The sequence below is a fragment of the Nuphar pumila genome, chromosome 14 (assembly GCF_984573655.1).
Source record: "Nuphar pumila chromosome 14, dmNupPumi1.hap1.1, whole genome shotgun sequence".
Lineage (NCBI taxonomy): Eukaryota > Viridiplantae > Streptophyta > Magnoliopsida > Nymphaeales > Nymphaeaceae > Nuphar > Nuphar pumila.
The window spans coordinates 83,669,889-83,693,572 of NC_143262.1; the positions used below are offsets into that span (position 1 = coordinate 83,669,889).

Sequence of the window (23,684 nt, forward strand, 5' to 3'; positions counted from 1 at the left end):
GAATTCAACAAAACCCTACGCTAATCAGCGGTTCCAAACCAACACTTTTAATCAGAAATTCCAAAGTCTGATAGAAGAATATATATATATATATATATATATATATATATATATATATATATATATATATATATATATATATATATATTTGCTATTGTCTACTGTATGTACAATCATAGTGACAAAAGTTAAAAACGGCAAAATATCAGCGGTAAAAAAATTCACAAGAAACGTTCAGCATGGTTTGTTTGCTAGGCTTACACTTTGGATCATCTTTTTTCGATTGTAAAAATATAATTTTTGAGTCATGAAATTTTGGTACATTGTAGGCCGCTGAATTTTTAACCCCTTGGAAACCAACTTACATGTTGCAAAAACATGATCCAATTTACTTGTGTTAAATAAACTATGCAGATCACATTTATAAAGTTAGATTTACAAAAAAGTGGGAAAAATAAGAAAAGAAGTGTTCTACTAGATTGTGTGTACACACGACTGTAGCAAATTTATATCCCTGATAGAATGATGATCTAAAATGCAACAATTCATGCACGAAAAAAAACTCAACAAAGAGATCATTCCCTACCTTAAAGTGCATGTTAGTCATTCACAATGATGGATGGCAACAAAGAATCCACCCATCAGGTCAACATAGCATCCAATTACTAAAATTACAATGATTCTTAGTACAATATAGTGAACATGACTCGACCTCAGCTCAAAGGCTTACTAGGACTCTCTAAAATGTTTATACAGAAAGGAATAAGAGTTCTTCTTTACATTCATTTCATGGCTGGAAGTAAAAGTATGGTGTAATACATCGAAAAACACCAGGAAAAAATATTTTCTTCTCTAGTAGAAGTGCAATTGGAAGCATGCCACGTTTTCACATCATTCGTGTGGGAAAAAGGAAGAACAAAAAGAGATGCCTAAAAGAAAGAATGGAAGTAATCCTGAAACGAAAAGCATCAACGGTTCTGAAGGGTCTCAATAGCCTTCTTCCACTGCCATGCTCGCTGCTTTGCATCTTCAAAAGAGACCAACTTTTTTGGCTGAAGAGAGAAAAGCAGATGAGTCAACAAGTGAAAAGCTAAATTTCAATTATGAGATGGAATTAAAGTCAGGAGGTAGGACCATTAATGGCAAAACATACAGTGCAGATCTTGAAATGTGACGAGTTTGCAACTTGGATGCTGAGATCTTTGGGATCATTTGACCAGATGAGATTTCCCTTCACCATCAGCTTTGAAGGGTCAACATATATCAGCTTGGGTTTATCAGTGAGGATTAGTTGCACCTTCTTGTTGGTCAGTTTCTGTACTTTCTTCACCATGGAGATCATAATCACAGATTCCCCTGGATCCAAGAATTGTTGCCTGTTGATGAAATAAGGTCGTGAGGGAACAGTCCCAAATTCAGTTCGTGGTCTAAAAATGCAAAAACACAGCATACAAGTAAAAATTTAAAAAGACAAACCATTTAGAATCAAAAGAATCAATTGACGCAAGTCTTGCCATGTTTGGAGCTGCCTTGGAAGATGATGGGGTACCACTGTTGCCATCATGAGCTACACAGCCTTGAGAAGAGCCATCTCCAACATGTGAAGACCCACACTCAGAATCTTGAACTTCATTTGTTTCACTAACCTGAAACCCATATCAGTATAAGATGCTTGAACTGGACATTCTTTGTGAAAACAGCATGTGGACAGAACTTCACAAGTGCAAACATTGACAACATCCTTAAATTAGATCACATTCTTTAAGCTGACTAAAGCAGTATGAAGGAACTCATGACTTGGGCAGTTGGGCCACATGAGTAAAGTCACCATACAAAATTGTCAAATCGGCCAGGGACTGGCTATCAGTTCACAATTCAAACAAGCTCCTAGCTATGTCAAGTTAGATGCATAGATTACTCCATATGGGCCTGCTTGGGCTTGTGCTGCTCAGCTTTAATCAACTAACAAGAGTCTTAATTCCCAAATCAAGTTATTTCTTACAAAAACTTGCATCGACTTACAATTTCTATAGTAGGGAAATTTAAACATATAAACAATAAAGAAAAGAAAAAATATACTCGCAACTCTGGAGCCAGCTCTGGAGCAGATGTTCTCCTAATATTTCCCCAGTCAACTCCCTTAAAGAAAGGATGTATCTTGAGAACTGCATATCCATCAGGTCCAGCACCTGGCCTTTTGGAGGGATCTGTATCCTGAGCAAAACAACAACATGAGCATCCAGTTTTCAAAGATGAATAACCACATAGATGTTAATATACATTTAAGATGTAGCCGTTGAGAATCAGAAGGGCAGGAAAGCCAAATTATGATATAAAAGAAGCAGCTTCAACATGCTCATGTATACGACATAGTACTGAAAGAAGTAACCCACCCCCTCATCACCAAGCAATATGTTACGTTGCAACCTAAATCTAGTACCTAGGGATGCAAACGGTTCAGATTTCAGATCAGAAAATACATTGAGTTGGATCCGGTCGGATCTGGAACAGCCAAAATTTGCAAAAGCCCCACCCTGAATCTGAATCATTTACCTGCATCTATACTTTTGTTCATTACCTAATTTTCAATTAAAATCCCTGTAATTCTCAAAATTATTAAGTAAACTAAACTGAGAGCTACCCACTATCAGAGGATCCCATGGAAAGAGCAACTAAAATTTACAAATATCAGCAGCAGTTGCATCAGACTAGCTAAAAGTGAGAGGCTGTCAAGATGCTTTTCAACCCACAAAAGATAAAAGAAAACTAAAGAAAAAATGGAAAATTTTCTCAACAAATGAATGCAAAGGGTGTGCAGCTGATTGATTGTCTAAAACCCATTTTCCCACTTTCTTAGCGGGTTAAAGAAAAAACACAGTAGGATTTTGGGTTACATAACACCACAAAAGATGGAGAAGGTGCATTGATAATTGAATACATTGACCAGTACAAGAGGTTTCCTCTCCCTCTGCAATCCACAAGAAGCTCCCTATGACACAACAGTGACTGTTAAGCCCAACAGAGCAATCCATAAAAGAAGCAAGGCAAATTGACAGCTGTTTAAGAAAATAAATTTGACACAGGTAGATTACCAGGAAAAACCTAGAAAACAATGTCACACTTTTTCCAAAAAATTACCTAGCTAAATATAAAATTCAAATTAAGCAACTATATCATAATCAGAAATAATTAATTTTTTTTTGTCACTGACCGCAAAAAAGACAAGCTGACCTGAGGTTTGGATGTTTGAGCTTGGCTCGTCAAGGTTCAAAGAGTGTTCAAAGTCGAGCTTACAAACAACATAATGCACATCTATCCTAGGCTTGGTAACTGGAGTGTTGTGCGATCGTAGAATGCCATTGCGCTTGAAGAGAAAGTTTTATAGGACGACTATTAGGCCCGCTTTACTATATGGTACGGAATGTTGGGCTGCCAAGAGACATCATATTCAAAAAATGAGTGTAGCTGAGATGCATATGCTTAGATGGATGTGTGGAAATACAATAAAAGATAAGATTCGGAACAAGGATATACGTAAGAAGGTAGGTGTTGCACCCATTGAAAATAAGATGAGAGAGAATTGTTTACGGTGGTTTGGACATATTCGGCGAAGGCCTAACGATGCTCCAGTTAGAAGGATGGAGAAATGGAAAAATATATTAGTTAAAAGAGGTTGGGGTAGGCCTAGGAAGATTTGGATGGAGATGATAGGAAAGGATATGAATGCTTTGAACCTCACCGAGGACATGGCATTGAATAGAAATGATTGGAGGAGAGAGAAGGATTCATGTGGAAGACCCAGAATGATTTTCTTTTTTGGTTTATATCGCCGACCCCAATTATTTTGGGATGAAGGCGTAGTTGTTGTTGTATCCTAGGCTTGGTACATGTATTAACAGTCACCACTAACATATACACTCTTTGCTGCTTTGCATATGCAATCACATATCTTGTTCAAGGGATTGTTAATTAGTACAGCTGCCCTCATGCACCACAGATATGATCTTGCTTTGCGTAAATAAATATTGGCAGATTATGAAGATGATTCAAGCACTGCTCTTTCTACATCAATACCACAAGACTTTTTAGTTGAGGTTGATCTTACTGCTGTTAACCACATCAACAGTATAACCACCATGTGTGCAGTAATATTGTTCTACAGTTTTTCTTGAGCATTTCACCTGATTCCTTTCAATCAGCTATTCATATTATGGCTTTCTTTATTACTCTATAGGAAATATGTTCCACAAAATGTTCATATTAAAGCCATGGTAAGTTGCAGGATTATTTGGGGGTCGTTTGTTGCATTCCCACCAATAAGAAAAGACTCCATGGGAAAGACATCCCATGATGGGAAGACCATCCCATGTGTGAAAAAATGCAAACGTAAACCCATTCATGGGGAAGTGGTGTGTATGGATTTACATAGTAAACGCATGGTCAACGTGAAAAGAACCTAATGATGACTGTGGGCCCCACAGGAAAATGGAGTTGGCACATTTGTTTCACCTGCATATGAAAATGAGGGCACATTTGTTTCACCTGCATACGAAAATGGAGGGTTTCATATGTAAACCCCCATTTTCATGTGTAAATTGGGTGAAACAAACGACCCCTTAGTCAATCATAGATGTGTTTTCCATGGTAAGTTTAGTAAGAGACATGCTTTGGATCTATAACTGTATTCATGTAAAAACTGATTCTTTTTTGGTCCTGGAGTTTTGTTGCAATATAGGCAACAGGGCAATCTATTTTGGGTTTCTTTAAATACCTATTTACACATCAAAATCTCTTAACTCAATGTATGTTTATAACTTTATGGAGAACACATCTGTTTGGTCAGATCCACCAAATATTCATTGAGAAATTTGAAAACCAATGGGGTTACTAGAAAGCCTGGTACCCTCTTGTTAAGATGAATGTAATATTCTACTTGTTGTATATACCTAAGTATACCTAGGTATACTTTTTAGGTATTTCTTTTTTGTATTCCTATTCTTTTGTACTTAAGATATGCTTTTGGTATACCTATTTTTTTGTCGTTAATAGTGTAGGTAGATTTAATAAGGGTAGAATATGAATTTCTCATTTGTATTTTTTAATCATTATTTAAATGACTCATCTTTTTTTCTTTGCCATTAGGACTGTGCCTAACGGCTAGTTGAAGGAGGTCCAACTAGCCATTAGACTAGTCCCTCCCCTTCTTGTATATATAAATGTGTGCGCAAGTGAAAAGTGAGAGAGTGATGGATAGTTTAGATGTGTGTTTATAGTAAGGATTAAATGTATTCTTGTATATTTTTTATAAATAAAATTATTTATTTTTTTACTCTTGATTCCTACTTTTGTCTATGTGATGTTATATCCAAATGCATCGTGCTATGACATTTGGATTTCATTTGTCTAATAGGATTTAGTATAATTTTTTACTTTTTTTGTATCTTGGGTTTTGTGCCACTTCGTGACATGGTATCAGAGCCAATAAATTTGTTCTTGGTATCTTGTTTGAGTTCATGCTTTGTGAAGAAGATTTGATCGATATATGGAATAGACTTAAGGTTCTCATGTTTTGCTATGTATCCTATTTTTGATCTATCCTTTAAGATGTATTTATGGTATTTTTTCAAATCCTTTTATAGTATTGTGGTTATTTCTTGTATCATGCATTGGGCATGAAAATTTTTATGGATCTTTGAAAAATGTGTTAAAATTGGCTGTGTTTTCAAACTATTTTTAAAAGTTTTCTTTAAATCATGTTCTTTGAAGTCATTGGAGTATTCGTCTATTGGAATAATATTTTATGGATGTTCTTGCTCAGTTATTGGCATTGATATATTATTTTATCAATTATTTTGTATATATTATACAAAATATCTTTAATGGTGTATAATAGTGTCATGTGCTGTTTATATGTGTACCCTTATGAGTATCGTATTTGAACTCTCTTTTAGTGGCTTTTGTATGAGAAATGTGTATTTATTATTGTTTTGGGTATTTTAGTACCTTATTTGAAGCTTTTTATGAACCTTTGTGAGTGTTAGTAACCTTGTGAACGTATGTGTCAAAGCATGACCTTTGAGTATATTGTCTTCAAAAATTTGTGAATCTTATGTAAAACTTGTTGGCTCCTTGTGATTCCTTACAAGTTGCTATATATGGATATGTTACTTCATAGGATGTGGTCTTTTGTGAATTTTAAAATATTATATTTGTATGTTTTTCATGCTTTGTGTCATTATGACCATAAGTTAGGTACATAGTAATACCAAGGATGTTCATCAAAGTAAAGTTCTTTCATGCATTATGAATTATGTGTTCTTCATTATCTAACTTGCTCTTATGCATGCATTTCTTGTGTTAGAACTCTTGGAAGTTCTTAGAAATTCATCTTTTTCTTATGTATATGGCTGCATTCTCTTGATGAATCCTACATGTGATTGTTCTATAGGCATATCACTTACATATTTATGTGTTGTACACATGCACCCATTTGTGTATGTTTTTTATGATGATGGAGTATTCATGCAAGTCTCTCTTTATGCGTATTTTTGTGCCATTAATGACTTTTCATAGCTTTTGTGTGGTTTATGTTTTTGCCTTAGTGGCCTTAAGCTATTGCGCTCTTAAAGATTATTTCATTGCGTATGCAAATTTATACTGTATGGATTATTTATGATCTTTCTTTTGTGAGCATCCTTGATTAATAAAACAACTTTAGACTTGGATGGTTGTACTTGTGTATGCTCTTGAATTATTATATTTTCCTCTAATGGCTTACATGTATTGCCCATGCACATTCTTCCTTGTCATTGGTGTGTTTTTGGCCTAGTGGTATTGTGAGTACTCCTCTCTTGTCTATATCCATCTTGTTGCCTTTGCTTGCATAAGGTTTGTATGTCTTGTTTATGGTCTCTCATGTTTAGTTGTCAAAAGCGCCAATCGAAGCCTAGGCGAACGTCCCAAAAAAGAACAAATCGGCCTAGGTGGGGACCAAGAAAACAAAAAATCAAGAAAAGCATAACCATTACAATAAATAGTTAAATTTAGTAACAAAAATATGATTATAATTATAAATTACGCATAGGCGTGTAATTTAATGTAAAATATCATAAAATTGCATAGCATTGAACATATATATATAACAGATACACAACACCCCCCAACACGTGATAAAAAACACGTGTGTGAGAGAAAAACAAGGGCATACATGTAAAGAACAAAATAAAACAGAAGGAAAAATGAAAGTAAAGGACAAAAAAAAAAAAGGGAAAAAGATGAAAGAAGAAAAAAATCAAAAGAGAAAAAAGAAGGAAAAAAGGAAAAAGAGAGGGAAAATGAAGAAAAAGGCAAAGGAGAGGAAGAGGTGGAAAAAGTGAAGAAGGTGGAGGGGCAAAAGGAGGAGGAGGAAGAAAACGATAAGATAAAAAGAAAAAAAAGAAGGTAAAAAGGAAAAAGGAAAGAAGAAGAAAAAGAAACAAAAAGAAAAAATAGAACAAAAGGATAATGGCAATCATGTCTCCACGCCCTAGGCAGAAAACAAGGCCTTACCGCCTAGACCCATAAGCGTATGTTACCAACTAGGCAGCACATAGGCACCACTTTTGACAACTAAGCTCGCATTAGAATTTAAGTGATTTGCACCGTATTCATTCAAAGTTCTCCACACCCATCACAATGTTTTCTATGATGCATCATTTCTTTTGGCCTTTTGAGGTGAGTTTGTTGGGGTGAGTTGTATGCACCTTGGTATTTTGTCAGTTTAGATTGCCGGTTTATGAGTGTAGTATTAGTGCTTGTTTTGGCTCTAACTGACGAATGTTTGATCTCTGATTCTATGAGTGAGTTGTAGCACTCATTTGCTTATTTGGACTTTGTAGCTAAACTATTATTTGCTTATGGCCATATGGTTTCTATGTATTAATATTGCAAAATTTATTATTCGTGCCTTGATTTGAATATTATTTTAAATAATCTTTCTTATCTTCTTGATGACATTAGTTTGTTTTCATTACAAGCTCTCTTATACCTCTCGTGTTTTCCACTTTCCCCTCATATTTGAATGATTTTTCTTTGAGCAAGGATATTTTTTTATCAGTTTACAATCACGTGTGTGGTGAGTTATGTGCACCCGTTGTAACTGATGGTATTGTTTACAGTTTTACAACCATTTGTAAGGTGAGGTGTGTGCACCTCTTGTAGTTGTAGTTGGTGTTTATTGTCAATTTAGATAGCCAGTATTTTTTTATGCAAGGTCATGGTATGGTTATTGCTGACATTTGTTTTTGAGCTCTTGTCCTATGTGCTGATACACTCGGATTTTGAGGTTGCGTTAAGTTGGAGGTCAACAAGATGATAGATTGTGGTGACCAAACTATTGTTGATATTTATAAATATCATGTCTCTTCTTGTGATGCTAAAATTTTATTGTATGTATGGCTTTCCTAATATTTTTCGCTGCCCTTTTGTATCTTTATGGGAAATGGTTATTTTTTGAAGACTCCATTAGCATGATAAAATGCCTTGGTTGCATAGGTTGAGATATATTAAATGTATTGTTATTGTTGTAATTCTTTTGAGCTTTTGCATTTCTTTGAAATATTGAAGTATTGATCTTATACATATGATATTTGCTTATTGGCAATTTGATATAATTGTTTAAAATTATTGATGATTTATACCTTTGTATGAAATGTCTATTCTAAGTCATTGATATATTGTTTGAGCATGTTTGCCTCTAGATAGTCTATATTGATAGGTGATTATATTTTTGGGTCTTTGGTAGTTTAGTATTTTGTGTTTACCTTTTGAGATATGTTGATTTTGCAAATATGGATGTTCAATTTATTGGATATTTTGAGAAATGGTTTCAAAATCATCTTAATATTTCTAGTTATTGTTTAATGGATTATCGTATCTCTTAATTATTTAAAAAAAAATTGAATTGAATTTTCCAGTGTCTTTTTCTTTAATTTCATGATTTAAATGATTGTTATTAACTCTTGTCTCAATGGTTATAAAAAATGTCTTTGATATATTTCTAAATAATTTTTCTCATGGTTATTTAAATGATTGTTATATTTTCTAGTGTTTTTGGTGTGCTTGACCATCCTCTCTCCATATATATATATATAATCTATTTTGTTATAATCCCTTTACTGTAGTTGCTACTTTGTGTTGCTTCCTCATTGCAGGAACTAAGGAAAGTTGTGGATTAAGCCAAAGCACTATGGGGATTTGAAGATTAAAGTGCTTGGAATTCTAATGATGATTGAAGATTACTTTTGGGTTTTGCAATACAATACATATGTGTGTCCCGTATTGGGTGTATCGTACGATACACCCCTGTATTGTGTTGTCTCGTATGATACACCTTCAACAATTACTTTTTTTCATTTTGGGTCTTAAATACCTTTTGAAGGCCGACTTCTCCATTTGTCTAGAGGCCATTAAAAGTGCATTTCCACCGTTTTTTCAACTAAATAAGTGGGTTAAGGTAAAAAAAGTACATTTTCACCATTTTTTCACTTAAGAAAATGGGTTAAGGCAGAAAAATCTTTATTATGAGTAAAATTACAAAGCTACTCTCAAATTTTTTTTGCCTCGGGGGCCATTGTCCCCTTACAACCTGCGCCAACTTACCGTGAAGTTGGATCCACGAAAATTAAAGATTGATATCAAGATAGAAATCAAGCTCCACACTCCTCCAACAAAGATGACATAAGATGATCTGGCATAGCAATGGGGCACTCAAGTAATGAGTGAAAACCGATTGAAAACCGAGTGCAACTATTGTCATAATATTTTTGTTTATAAAATATGAAAGTATGTGTGTTATGACATGTTCTCAATTGCAAGATATTTAATATTTTGCATTGTTCTTGTGAGATATGCATGCAATATTATCTATGATTCTATATTAGTTGATGTTTGACGATGTCATATGCGGCTCATAGAGACATAAATGCTTCATATGTGATTTTATGGTTGTATTTTGTACAATTCATCATTGTTTCATGTGATATAATTTTTTTAGATTTTTTGATATTTTTTCTGTTTTTTCTTGATTTTTTGGAATTTTTTATTAAAAATTTATGATAGATATGATACGGTGTTACTTTGGGTCTGACCAATACAGGTAACGATACGATACTTACAACCTTGGATTATATATATTTTTGTATATATTTTTTATTAATAAAATTATATAATTTTTACTCTTGATTCCTACTTTTGCCTATGTGATGTTTATATCCAAATGCATCGTGCTATGGCATTTGGATTTCATTTGTCTAATAGGATTTAGTATAATTTTTTACTTCTTTTTGTATCTTGGGTTTTGCGCCACTCTGACATTCTCCGTGGTACCAAATATAAGTCCATAGCATGTGCCATGTCTGCATCCATACAATAGACCAAGAATACAAAAAGAAAAGGGTTAAAGTTAATATGCTACAACTAGCACACAAACACAACCAGAGAGATGTGGTGACTAAATATTTACTCAGTCACTTGAGATACTGAAGAACGAGAGAAACTTTGAAACTTAATTAAGATATCAAATGTTGAAACTACAAGTCATTCATACAAATTGAATCAAAATGGAATTGAGATAGCCACTAATCTCACCAATAACTTATCAATAAGGTCTCTTGCATCCGATGAGAAGTAATCTGGAAACTTGAGGTCCCTTGCTATTATCCTCTGAAAAATAAGCCATTCACTTGCATCTTTAAAGGGAGAAGCTCCTGAAAGCATCTGATATAAGGTGCAACCAAGTGCCCAGAGATCGTTTCTGCTCCAAAATACATGAACAGATTAGCGGAAGCAAGATATAGGACTTGAACTTCTTTATATATAAAAATGATAACACTTTGTGTCTACCCAAAAGATGCAGGAGAAGAATTGAGGACTTCTGGGGGCACGTACGCAGCTGTTCCCACAAAACTGCAAGCCTTTTCATCTGCAAAAAGCAATAACTAAATAAAAAATGCAATATGCAATACTTTACTTAATTTTCTAATGGCCAAGTGAAAAGCCTTACTCCCAGAAGTTGTTGGAAGGACTGTAATCTGGCAATTATTCATAGGCTTAACACTACCAAAATCAGCTATTTTTATATGACCATCTGCAGTAAGCAGCAAGTTTTCTGGCTGGCAGTAGAAAAAATGATTAGTAGTCGTCTTAATACTAGAAGTGTAAGATGTCAATCTCATGACACATACCTTAATGTCTCGATGAATTAACCCCATGCCATGTAGGTACTCCAGAGCATCAATAACTTCTGCTGCATAATATCGAGCCTCATCTTCAGACAGACGACCTTTCTGACCTCCAAAGAAAAGGGGAACAATCCTTAAGTATGACTGCTACACAACATTATCTATCACCTTCTTTTGAGGGTAGAAAACCTACTCTGGTTATTTGGTCGAAAAGTTCACCTCCATCACAAGATTCAAGCGCCATATCTGCAGTATCATTGAAGAGAATAAAGCACTGACGAACCAAGATATCAAGTTAAATATGCTATAATGTTTACATGAATGAAAACTATAACATGAAAAGTAAAAGTAGATAATGTAGCAAGAAGAGGCTTTCCTTGCTTGCATGCTGTGGGAAATAAAATAACTTCTGTTGAGATACTGAGTTTCTACATACCCATGTAATAGATAACCCATGATGTGAAGAATGAGGCAAAAACAGGGGGAAAAAATGACATAAAGTAAAGTTGGGGGTACATACATAAAGAATATGTATCTTGGAATGTGAAAAACAGCCGTATGATGCCAGGATGATCCAACTGATCAAGAACAATACGTTCCATCTTCACATATGAGATTTTATTTTCTTTAGTGATGAATTTTTTGTCCATGATCTTCAAAGCATACATATTCCCTGTGTCTTTCTTCTTTGCCTTGACCACCTAATGAGATGAAACATTCATCAGGCTAGCTTATAACGAAAAACATAGGCAGCATATAAGAAATTGTTCATAAAAAAATTTGTCGATGATAAGCACCTTATATACTGGGGAGAGCAACAGTAAGTGATATGCTTGCCTTGCTTTAGAGATTTTGCAACGGATTAATAAGGCCTTAAAGTCAATTTTCAAATATAGAATAAAAAACTTTTTAATTTTGGGGTAAATAAGAAACTCTGACTACAAAACTGACTTGAACTTTAATGTCAAAAGTTATCTTTTCAACTGAAAGGACATATAGGTACATACATAATGTTGTGCATATAAATAACCTTGTTTTTTTTTCCAATAAATAAAACCTTGTTAAGTTATGATCCAGACTTGAAGAAAATGAAATTGACTAGTCAACTATGTTGTCACAATCCCTTGTCTACCAAACAAAGATGAAGAGACTTCATACACAAGCAGGTGCATGTACACACGTAAGCGTGCACGCGCACACACACACACACAAATGGTTACTAGATTTCTGCAAACCAGTGTCACCAATATCGAAGATATTTTGAAAATATCACTTTAATATCATCCATTTCAAGATAGCCAATATTAAAGGTAATATCTCGCAATATTTTCAAAATATCGCCAGAATTAAAACTATCGTGATAATATCACAATATGTTTGAGAAAAAACTTTTTTTATATTTTAAGTTTGCATTTCCTATTTTTCTGTTTCTTTTATATTTGTTTTCCTTCTCTTTCCTTCCAAATTCTTGTACTAATGATGATTATTTCTTCATATGAGTAAAATAATACAGTCATTTGTTTGTTTCCAAACGTGTTCCCAATCTATGACCAACCACCAATGCCAAACATGCTTACACTTCTTATTTTTCAACAGATTGAGACATGCTAAGGTATAAAACGAATGAAGCAAGAACCATCACACATCCACATCCATGATTTCCAAGCAGACACTGAACAGAAAAAAGAAAAGACAAGCATCAATTGTTCCACTCATGCACCTCCTGTATCAGTTCACCTTTGAAAAATTTCTTTGCAGATATTCAATAGTCAAAGTGGAAATCTCCAGAAACAAGACTCAAAACAAAGTGATGCATCACAAATAAGGTGGCCACCACACCTTTCATCCAACCAAAAGTAATGTTACCTTTACTGAGCCTAATTTGAAGATTAAGGACCAATAAATTTCCCCTCTCCATTTCTATAGGCTGAGCCACTATGTCACAGGGACTTGGCCAACTAGGTGCCGCACCCGCGTCGACGCGATGCGGGTGCGGCACCCGGTGTGGTCAACCTGACCCTGGGTGCGGTCAACGCACCCAGGGTCATTTATGTCCAACTTTTGGACTTTATATATATATATATATATATATATATATATATATATATATATATATATATATAATTTTTTATATTTTTGCCGCGCCCCCGCACCCAAGTTTTTTGAAAGTGCCGCACCCCCGCACCCGCACCCATGTGACATAGCTGAGCCATGAAGTCTTCTAACATTAAGATTTTACAGACTAATCAAACTTGAATAAGGACACCCATTTCATTTAAAAAAAATAAAGTTAGAACCTTTTTTTTTGTTCCAAATAGGTCTCACGTTTACAATTCTAATGGGAAGGATGTTTCACACTTGGAAAATGTGCTTCCCATAGTATAGGAAGAATGATTCCTCTGCACTTCCCTTTCAAAATAGTGCTTTACAATGACAGATAGTGCTTGCAATCTTCCAGTAACCCTGATCTTTGCCTAAATTTAACAAGCTCTTAGCTCCATAACTTGCACCTACAAAGTGAATCACTAGATCCTGGCATGGGAATAGAAGTGTGGGAGCAATGCGGATTAAGGTATTGAAGTCTAGGCTCCATATTTCTAAGATTCTAGGAGCAACATGCAGTTTCACTGCAGATGCCAAAATAATGGAAGGTGACAATCATCACCATCCTGTGGCCACCCTCCAAAATCAACACCACCAGTCAGAGCTCATTCCTTCAGAAGATTTATTTGCCAAGTAGCACTGTTCTTGACACTTTAACCTCTTCCCACATAGATTTAGTTGATGAGCAAGATGTTTATATAGTACAATTCCCAACCATGCAACTTCACTAAAGCAGCCTTATGTTCTTCCCTTTCCTTGAGAATCATGCACATAGATTGATCACATCGAACATCTATGCCCATTTAGATGGAGTTATTGGCATGAATCGAGTCTAAAAGCCAAGAAGTCATACCTGAAAGAGAGGAAGAGGAGACAGCGGCACCGGTCACAGATTGTCCATTGAGTAGAGGTTGCAAAGCCTCCACGAGTTGAGAAAGAAACATGTTCGAAATTGATTTACTTGAAGAATCTTGGTCAACTTGTGAAGTACCAACCAAAACAACTTTCTTTTAATCTTTGTTCTTGAATTCTGAACAAAATGATTTAATATGTCCCGGTTCCCCACAATTATGGCAAAAAATACCTCTTCTTTTCCTTCCATCTCCTTTTCCTTAATACAAATGATTCTTCCCATAGTTATTGTTCTTATAAAAGTGTGGGGGTTTGTACGTATAAGTGTTGACACCCAGTTTTGAAACAGCCAACTGTAATGAAGTATGCAGAAGAATCAAGAATGCAAATGCATTCACAATGTTCAACAATGGACTTAGTACAAAGGCACAAAGAAGAAATCAACTAAGAAATAATACGAAAGGCCTTATAACAAGGCTACACACATAAAATAAATACTCTTTTTATTAAAGAGGAGCTCACAAAAGCTTAAAAGAACACAAGAGGGAGTACCCCTATTTATACACTCAAGGGACCACTTGGGGGCTCCCAATAGAGTCGTTGGGAGCCCCCAACGGTCACAATTGTGACCGTTGGGGGCCCCAACGACTCTATGGTGGGGCCCCTTAAGTGGCTTAAAAAAAATTTAAATTTTAAAAATAAAAAAATAAAAAAAAAATACAGAAAATAAAAAAAAGAAGAAAAATAAGTACCCCTATTAAGTAATATGGTGTATTTGAAAAAATACATATATATATATATATGTATTGATACATATATTTTAACACCCCCTCAAACTTTACGGGGAGATGACCAAAAGTTTGCCAAGGAGAAACAAGAAGCGAGGAGCAGGAAGTGCTTTAGTAAAAAAGTTTGCGAGCTGATATTCGGATGTGACGTATGGCAGTGTAACTGCCCCACAGAGATACTCGTCACGAACATAGTGACAGTCCATTTCTATATGTTTGGTCCGCACATGGAAGGTGTCATTGCTGGCAATATAGATGACACTTTTGTTGTCACAACAAAGCTTCGAGGCATCGAAAATTTCAACTCCCATATCTTGAAGAAGACTTTGAAGCCACACAAGTTCCATTGTAGTAGTTTCCATAGCCCGGTACTCAGCCTCAATAGATGATAAGGAGACTTTCTGTTGTTTCTTGCATCTCCAAGCAATGAGCGAATCTCCTAAAAAGACACAAAAACTAGTAGTTGAGATTCTATCATTTGGGTTTCCTCCCCAGTCAGTATCAGTATGGGCAAACAAATTCAATGAAGAGAGTGAGGATAGAAATAACCCTTTAGTTAGAGTGTTTTTGATGTAGCGAATAATCCAAAGCATGACACTCATATGCAAAGTTGTAGGAGCATGCTGGAATTGGCTGGCAGAGTGAACAATGTGAGCGATGTCTGGCCTGGTGATGGTCAGATAGGTGAGAGATCCAATGAGTTGTCTGTAGGGTGTAGGATCATCCAGTAGAACCCCATCCTCCAACGTAGTTTAGCGTTGATAACCTCTGGAGTCTCTACCTTTTTGTCATCTGAAATTCCAAATTTGGAACATATATCTGCAACAAGCTTCATCTGTGATAATATATACCCTCGAAGAGAGTATGCAACTTCAATGCCAAAAAAATATCTGAGAAAACCTAAATCAGACATATCAAAGTTATCTTTTAACATATTTTTAACATCAATAATACCACTTTCATCGTTGCCTGTGATGATCATATTATCAACATAAAGCACAAGAATAACAATACTATTACCTGCACTTTTAACAAAGAGAGCAGTGTCAGTATAACAAGAACGAAATCTCAACTTGATTGTGATAGCACTAAATCTATCATACGAAGCCTTAGGGGCTTGTTTAAGACCATATAAAGCTTTTAATAATTTAAGGGTTTGACCTTGTTCAAGAGTAATTCCTGACGGAGGGTCCATATATACTTTTTCATTTAATTGACCATTAAGAAAAACATTTTTAACATCTAATTGAAATATATGTCATTTCTTAGATGATGCTACATGAATTAGGGTTCAGACACTAGTCATTCGAGTAACAAGAGCAAAAGTCTCCTCATAGTCAATGTCGTATTCTTGTGAGTATCCCTTAGCCACTAATCTTGCTTTATATCGTTCTAAGGAACCATCACTTTTTGTCTTAACTTTGTAAACCCAACGACATCCAATAGCTTTTTTATTTGGAGGAAGTTGAACTAATTCCCAAGTTTTAGCCTTCTTTAAGGCATCTAGTTCTACCCTCATTGCTTCAATCCAATGCGATATATTTTTTGCTTGATTATAATGAGAAGACTCATAGTATGAATGTAAGGCTATTAGACAAGCTCTATAATTAGGTGAGAGAGATTCATATGAAACAAACCTATTAGGTGAAATTGATTTTCTAGAGGAGCGCCTAAGGAAAGTTTCTTCTAGAGGTTCATTAAGCCACAAGAATTTTTCTAAAGAACTAATAGGTTTCTCTTGCTTACGCCGGGTGTAGACATGTAGATTCTCACCATTAGTTGGTGATATTTCAATGTTATGTGTCTTCACTTTTATGTGTGTTTCCTAATATTTCTGAATGACTTAAAGATTCATCATTTGTATCTTCTAAAAGATCATTTAAAAACATATATTCAATTTCATTTTGTTTGTCTAATATTTCAAATCCGTTCTCATCTTCTAAAAAAGTCACATCTTTTGAGACATATAACTTATTGTTTTTATAATAAAAACATCTATAGCACTTTTGATTTTCACCATATCCCAAAAATACACATTTAATTGCCTTTGGTGATAATTTATCTCTTTTATGTAAAATAACAAAGCATTTACATCAAAAAATACAAAGACGATTGAAATCAGGTGTAATTTTAAAAAGTTTTTCATAAGGAGAGATATTATTTAATTTTGAGGGCGATATTCGATTGATTAAGTGAAGGTTAACACGACTTCAGCCAAAAAATTTTTAGGAAAATTTTTAGAAATACGTAATAATCTAGTGGTTTCTAAGATATGCCTATATTTTCTTTCCGTTAAACCGTTTTGTTGTGGAGTTCTTGGACATGTTCTTTGATGACAAATGCCATGTTGTTTTAAATATGTTTGAAATTCATTTGATAGGTATTCTCCTCCGGAGTCGGATCTAAGAATAGATATGTGACTTTGAAATTGATTTTGAATTTTTTCACAAAATTCTTTAAAAAAGGTAAAGACTTCCGATTTAAGGTTAAGAAAATAAATTCATACATATCTAGTATAATCATCAATAAAGGTCACATAATATGAATAACCACCTTTAGATAGAACCGGAGATGGTCCCCACACATCAGAATGCATCAATTCAAAAGGTCTAGTTGAAATAAAGGTTCTTGTAGGAAATGGAATAGACTTCATTTTTCCAAAAATGCAATCTTTGCAATTAATATATTTTTCTTTACAAAACTTGTTTTCAAAAGAAAAAAGATACATTTTAGAATAACTTGGATGTCCAAGTCTTTTATGCCAAGTTTCGATACTTTTATCTTGGAATAAGCACAAAAAGAGTTTGTAGGGAGTGTCAAGTGATGCATATACTAAAGATCTCCCTTTCTATGACCTTGCCCAATCCGCTTCCCGGACTAGAGATCCTGCACAAAGCACCCTTGAGATGAGAAAGATATTTCACATACATGGTCGACAATTTAGAAAATGGAAAAATGATTGAGATTTAGTTTAGGAACTATTCTTACTTTTGGAACAAAAAAGTTTTGAAATTTTTTAGGATCTAGAGTTCAATGCCATTTATTTTGAGAAAAAGTTCGATTGACCGTAGAGACACAAGATATTTTTGAATTGGTGCATACGTTGGTTAAAGTATTTTCATGGGGAGTCATGTGAAAAGAAACTTCAGAATCTAAAATCCAAGAATACGTACCAGGAGGTGACGAAGAGGCAATGGCGGCACCGGAGGTGAAGAAAATAACCTTTAAGATTTGTTGGAGAGCCATGGATATTTGACCAAGAGTGTCCTTGAGATCCCCGTTTTTTCCTTCATCTTTTTTAGTGGAGGATTCCTCAACGAAAGCCACCTTAGGCTTGAAAGTCCCATTTAATTTTGGGCAAGCGGGTTTGATATGTCTCGGCTCATAACAATGATGACATATAATCATCTTCCTTCCACAATTCCCTTGTTTTCCAAAATAAGGCGGCTTGTATATTTTAACATGATTGTCAAGTTTAGATACGACAAGAACTTCATCCATGCTTTTACTCATGCCATGCAGAGTTTCTTCTTGAGTAATTTCGGCAATGCCATTCTCTAATGGAGGAAGAGTGGATCTATGAAGGAGTGAGGATCTCACTTGTTCGAATTTGGGACGAAGCCCAAATAAAAATTGAAACAATCTATCTTGTTCCATTTGTTTTTGTCTAAGCTCAACATCCTCCATAGCCACCCATTTAGGCTCTAAAAGAGTCAATTCATCCCACAAAGGATTTAGAGCACTATAGTAATCTTGGATACTCATATCCCTTTGTTTTGTAGTTCTAACTTTCTCTTGCAAAAAATACGCTCTTGCAAGATATTTTTGGGTATACATACCCTTCATAAAAAAACAAGCTTCATTGGCTCAGCGAAATTTTGCAATAATTGCACATACCTTAAGTTCAACATTATTCATAAACCATGCTAGGATTTTTGCATTGTTGCTCTCCCAATCTTCCACTTTACGTTGATGGTCTTCTATTTCTTTGAGACGAGCATCTCCCTCAAAGAGCTTTTTCTTGACCTCCTTCCATCTTTGTGAGCTTAAGTTGAGGTTCCGAAACGATCCCCATTACATAACCCCAAAACTTATTTCCTTTGAGATTATTTTCCATTGCGGATGCCATATCATGTAAGAAGGTAGGCGTTGCACCCATTGAAAATAAGATGAGAGAGAATCGTTTACGATGGTTTGGACATATTCGGCGAAGGCCTAACGATGCTCCAGTTAGAAGGATGGAGAAATGTGAAAATATATTAGTTAAAAGAGGTCGGGGTAGGCCTAGGAAGACTTGGATGGAGATGATAGGAAAGGATATGAATGCTTTGAACCTCACGGAGGACATGGCATTGGATAGAAATGATTGGAGGAGAAGGATTCATGTGGAAGACCCAGAATGATTTTCTTTGTTGGTTCATATCGCCGACCCCAATTGTTTTGGGATGAAGGCGTAGTTGTTGTTGTTGAGCTTGAATGATAGGTCGATCTTGGTCTCCATTGCTTCAATAAGAGAATATATAAAAGAAGTGGAGAGAGAGACAAGATTTCACCTTGGAAGAATCGGATGGCTTTGATACCATGTAATGTGGAAAAATCAAGAATGCAAATGCATTCACAATGTCCAACAATGGACTTAACACAAAGAAGAAATCAACTAAAGAATAATACGAAAGGCCTTATAACAAAGCTACACACATAAAATAAATATTCTTTTTATTAAAGAGGAGCTCACAAAAGCTTAAAAGAACACAAGAGTGAGTACCCCTATTTATACACTCAAGGGACCACTTGGGGGCTCCCAATAGAGTCATTGGGAGCCCCCAACGACTCTATAGTGGGGCCCCTTAAGTGGCTTAAAAGAAAGAAAATAAAAAAATAAAATAAATACAGAAAATAAAAAAAGAAGAAAACAAGTACCCCTATCGGGTATTGTGTGAAATAACCATAATACCCTTATCGAGTATTATGGTGTATTTGAAGAAATACATATATATATATATATATTTTAACACCAACACATTGTCCTTATCTTCTTTTGAGACCCTAATATAGTTTCTTCGATGCATACTTAGCTAAAACCTCTTGAATAAGAGAAAGCTTATCTTGTCTTCTATGTATGATGTTGCTTCTCATTTGTTCAAACTCGGGTCGCAACACTCTCATAAATTGAAAGAATTGCTCACTGTTTATTTGCTTCTTTCTAGTTTGAGCATCATTGGGAGTTTCTCAAACGAGCTCTAACTTAGCCATTTGATCCAACAACTTCTTTAATGAGCCAAAGTACTCCTTGATACTATTGTCACCTTGTCTACAACTTGAAGCTCCCATCGAAATGCAATATTGCATTGAGTATATGCTTGTTTAATGAAGAGTCATGCTTCATTGGCTCTTTCAAACTCCAAAATAGTTTTACATGTATCTTCATTCATACTTCACATAAATAAAGAAAGTACCTTGTCATAGGCAATTTCCCATTCCTTCAAGGCTTTCTTATAGCCTACAAGAGCCTTTTCCTTTTTCTCCTTTAAGAACCTCCTCTTTAATGGTTTCCTCCTTTTCTTTAATGAATTTTGTGAGAGTGAGTTGTGGTTCTATTGCAGAACCATCAACATACTCTTACAATCCTTTACCAATAATGATTCTTTTGATGGCATGGCAGCCTATAAATTATAGTTATTTTGCTTAAATTTTATTAGAACTACTGCCGCTTCTTTTTCGGCTATAGAACCAAAGAATACAAAGCGAGAGAGAAGAAAGAGAAAGAAAAATAAATATTTGAGCAAACTTTCAACTCCTTTTGAAGCACTAATGTCTCTATGTATTCATAAGAAGGACAATCTTCAAGAAGGATGGTAGGCATGTTTCCTGAGGCAAGGGCCAATCTTCATGTCACCTCAAAATACGCTTCAGAAAGAGTTGAATAACACTAAGAAGTCGATAGACTCTGATACCATGTCATGAAATGAAGTATATGCTTTGGTGTGCCTCTTATGGGCAAGAGAACACTTAGAGAATATGACCGCTTATGGGTCAACACATGAAAACACAAGAATAAGCCACTAAGGGCTGAGAACACACATAAAAACAATGAATATTACTGGAGAATAATCCCTTAGAGAAGTGATACAAAATGAGAGGGGGTTGACCCCATTATATACAAGAGAGAGCTCATAGAGAGCTGTTGGGACCTACCCAACGGCTAGCAGTTGGTTAGGGTCCAACGACTCTTTGTTAATTCCCAAAAAAGCCCATGAAGGCTGGAAATTATTACATTAAAAAGAATAAAAAAACAGAAAAATGAAAATAAAAAACACTTGTTTCTGCTGTACATGAGAACAGACCAAAATACCCCTGAACTGCAAATATACAAAAAATGTACAGGAATGCATATGTAAACATATATATATATATACATATATCTATATCATATATGTTTACATTTAACAGTTATAGAATGCTAGTAACACAGTATACTATACATATATAGGACTGTCAACTACATGATACAAAAATCATTACACACGTGTTACACAGTACAGTTCCACACACTAGCCTCTATACAGCACAAACCATTAGATAGATAAATACACAAAAAGATGATAAACAGATATGCATAAATAACTGCCATCATTTTTTAGCATGAAATTATGGCTGCAGCCTGAGCTGAAGATAAAACTAGTGCCTGATAATCATAGCCACCGGGAGAAAATAGAAAATGAAGGAGAGGAACTGCAGCAGAAAAGCTAGTCAATCACTTACGATCTATCCATCCCAACCAGGCGTAAATTATGCTGGCCTACATTCAGCAGAACCTCTATAGCCCAAAAGGTCCCAAAAGGGAAATTCTAGTGGATGGTCAAGACCAACTTAATCCAGTGGGAAAGTCTCCCTTTCTATCATAAAGATAGGTTCTACAACTACAAGTGTATCACTTTCACAATTATATCCGCTTTCCTCCCATACCAGAAGCGATGACATCTAGTGAAACCAACCTTAAGCATTAGTTAGTTAAATGCAGGATTAGAAGTTTCTGATATTAAGATGTGAACAAAACTAGTTCAGTAGCTCAGTGTTCCCAATATTTCTACACAATCTAGTCTGAGAAGTTCGCCCCTGAGGCCTCAGCCACATTGAAGAAAGGCCCTAGTAAATCCCATATCTTTCTATTTCTACACTTGTGCCAACCTCCTGAATAATTACTTTACATAACTTTCACAGATTCAATTTTCTCAATGTATGCTCAGGATCAATGTGTTGGAAGTAAAAGGATTACAACGTGTATCCTATAAGAAGATGATGGAACCACCCCCATCTTCTTGAGTCGAAAGAAGGAAAAACTATAAACTAGACGGCACCAACTTGATCAAATATTGGCTATCTCAGCAAAGCTCAAATGAATCTTGACTAAGATGAAACAAAAAATGCAGCAAACCAACAATTCGAATCCCAAAATAATCAATACCCACCAATACCCAAATCAAAACAAGCAAAAGAACCGATTTTTGAATCACAGATTCCAATTTCCTAACTTTCTGAGGTAAAAAACAAGGTAAGGATCAATAAAGGAAGGGAAATGAAAATATGGGTCATCTTCTTTACCTTAGAATACGAGCCAACCCCATAGAGCTTCCCCAACTCGAAGTCGTCGATGGTGAAGTTCTCCTGGGGCGCCCTGAACGCGAAGCTCCTCGATCTCGCGACGCCATTAGAGATCGCCTCGCGGCTCCCCGTGTTCAACCCGACCTTCTGCTCGAATTCTCTCTCCATCTTCCTTCTCACTCATCTCTCTCCCAGTCTCCCCTGATCCTCCTCTCTCTCTCTCTCTTCCTCAGTCTCTAACGACGACCACCCATCATTCGCTCTCTTGGGGAAAAGGGAAAAGGAGGAAACATCTCTCTCTCTCTCTCAAGAACCCTTTGGAAAAAGCAGCGTTGAAAAGCAGGAGGTGTTGATTCTGGTGGAGTTTTCTTTCTCTGCCATCGTTTGTTTTTGCTCTTTTTCTGTTTCGAGTTTGGTGGTGCTTTTTATGAGCCCCAGAGGGGTGAGAGGAAGGAATCTCTCTCTCTCTCTCTCTCTTAGGCCAGCTGGGCAAACCAACGGGTCTCTCTCTTAGGGCAGATGGGCAAACCAACTCTCTCTCTCTCTCTCTCATCCCCTGCCCCTTTACTTGCCCGTTGGTTTAGAGAGAGAGAATGGGATCATAGCTCACATGCCCTGCTATCATGCCACCCATGCACCACCCTTTGCCCTTTGACCGCAGCTTGCCAAAAGCATCTCCACACGTTGGAGACCGGTTTTTAGTTATCCCTAGGGATGGCAGTGGACAGGGGGAAAGCGGGGCCCGCCTCGCCCCGTTTGGACCCGGGATGAAGGGTATGAAACAGGGATGGAGGCGGGGATGAAGGTTAAAATCCATTCCCGTCCAGGGGTGGAGGCGGGGATGGACATGCACTTTTCCCCGCCCCATCCCCGCCCCGACCACTTTTCCCTGCAATATCCCTGCCCTGCCCCGCCTCATCCCCGTTTGAACCAGGGATGGAGGACATGAAACGGGGATGAAGGCAGGGTGGAGGATAAAATCCATCCCCGACGGGGATGGAGGCGGGGGGTGGAGGATAAAATCTTGAGGCGGGGCGGGGGTGGAGGCCTTGTCCCCCGCCCCACTGCCATCCCTAGTTATCCCCTCTCCCCACTATCTCTAAACCCCCCATGATGATCA

The 23,684-nt window shown here is 36.1% G+C and overlaps 1 protein-coding gene across 1 annotated transcript; it reads right to left on the minus strand.

The window, feature by feature from the left end:
- Positions 1-550: 550 nt before the first annotated feature.
- LOC149817160 (3-phosphoinositide-dependent protein kinase 2-like) lies at positions 551-23,197 on the minus strand. The gene is made up of 11 exons (XM_089988022.1): positions 22,565-23,197; positions 11,740-11,920; positions 11,413-11,465; positions 11,223-11,324; positions 11,042-11,150; positions 10,882-10,960; positions 10,627-10,792; positions 2,080-2,214; positions 1,477-1,646; positions 1,154-1,376; positions 551-1,052 (listed from the first exon to the last, which is right to left on the minus strand). Exons 1-11 carry the CDS (start codon positions 22,730-22,732, stop codon positions 969-971), a joined length of 1,470 nt encoding a protein of 489 aa, XP_089844148.1. The 5' UTR covers positions 22,733-23,197; the 3' UTR covers positions 551-968.
- Positions 23,198-23,684: the final 487 nt, after the last annotated feature.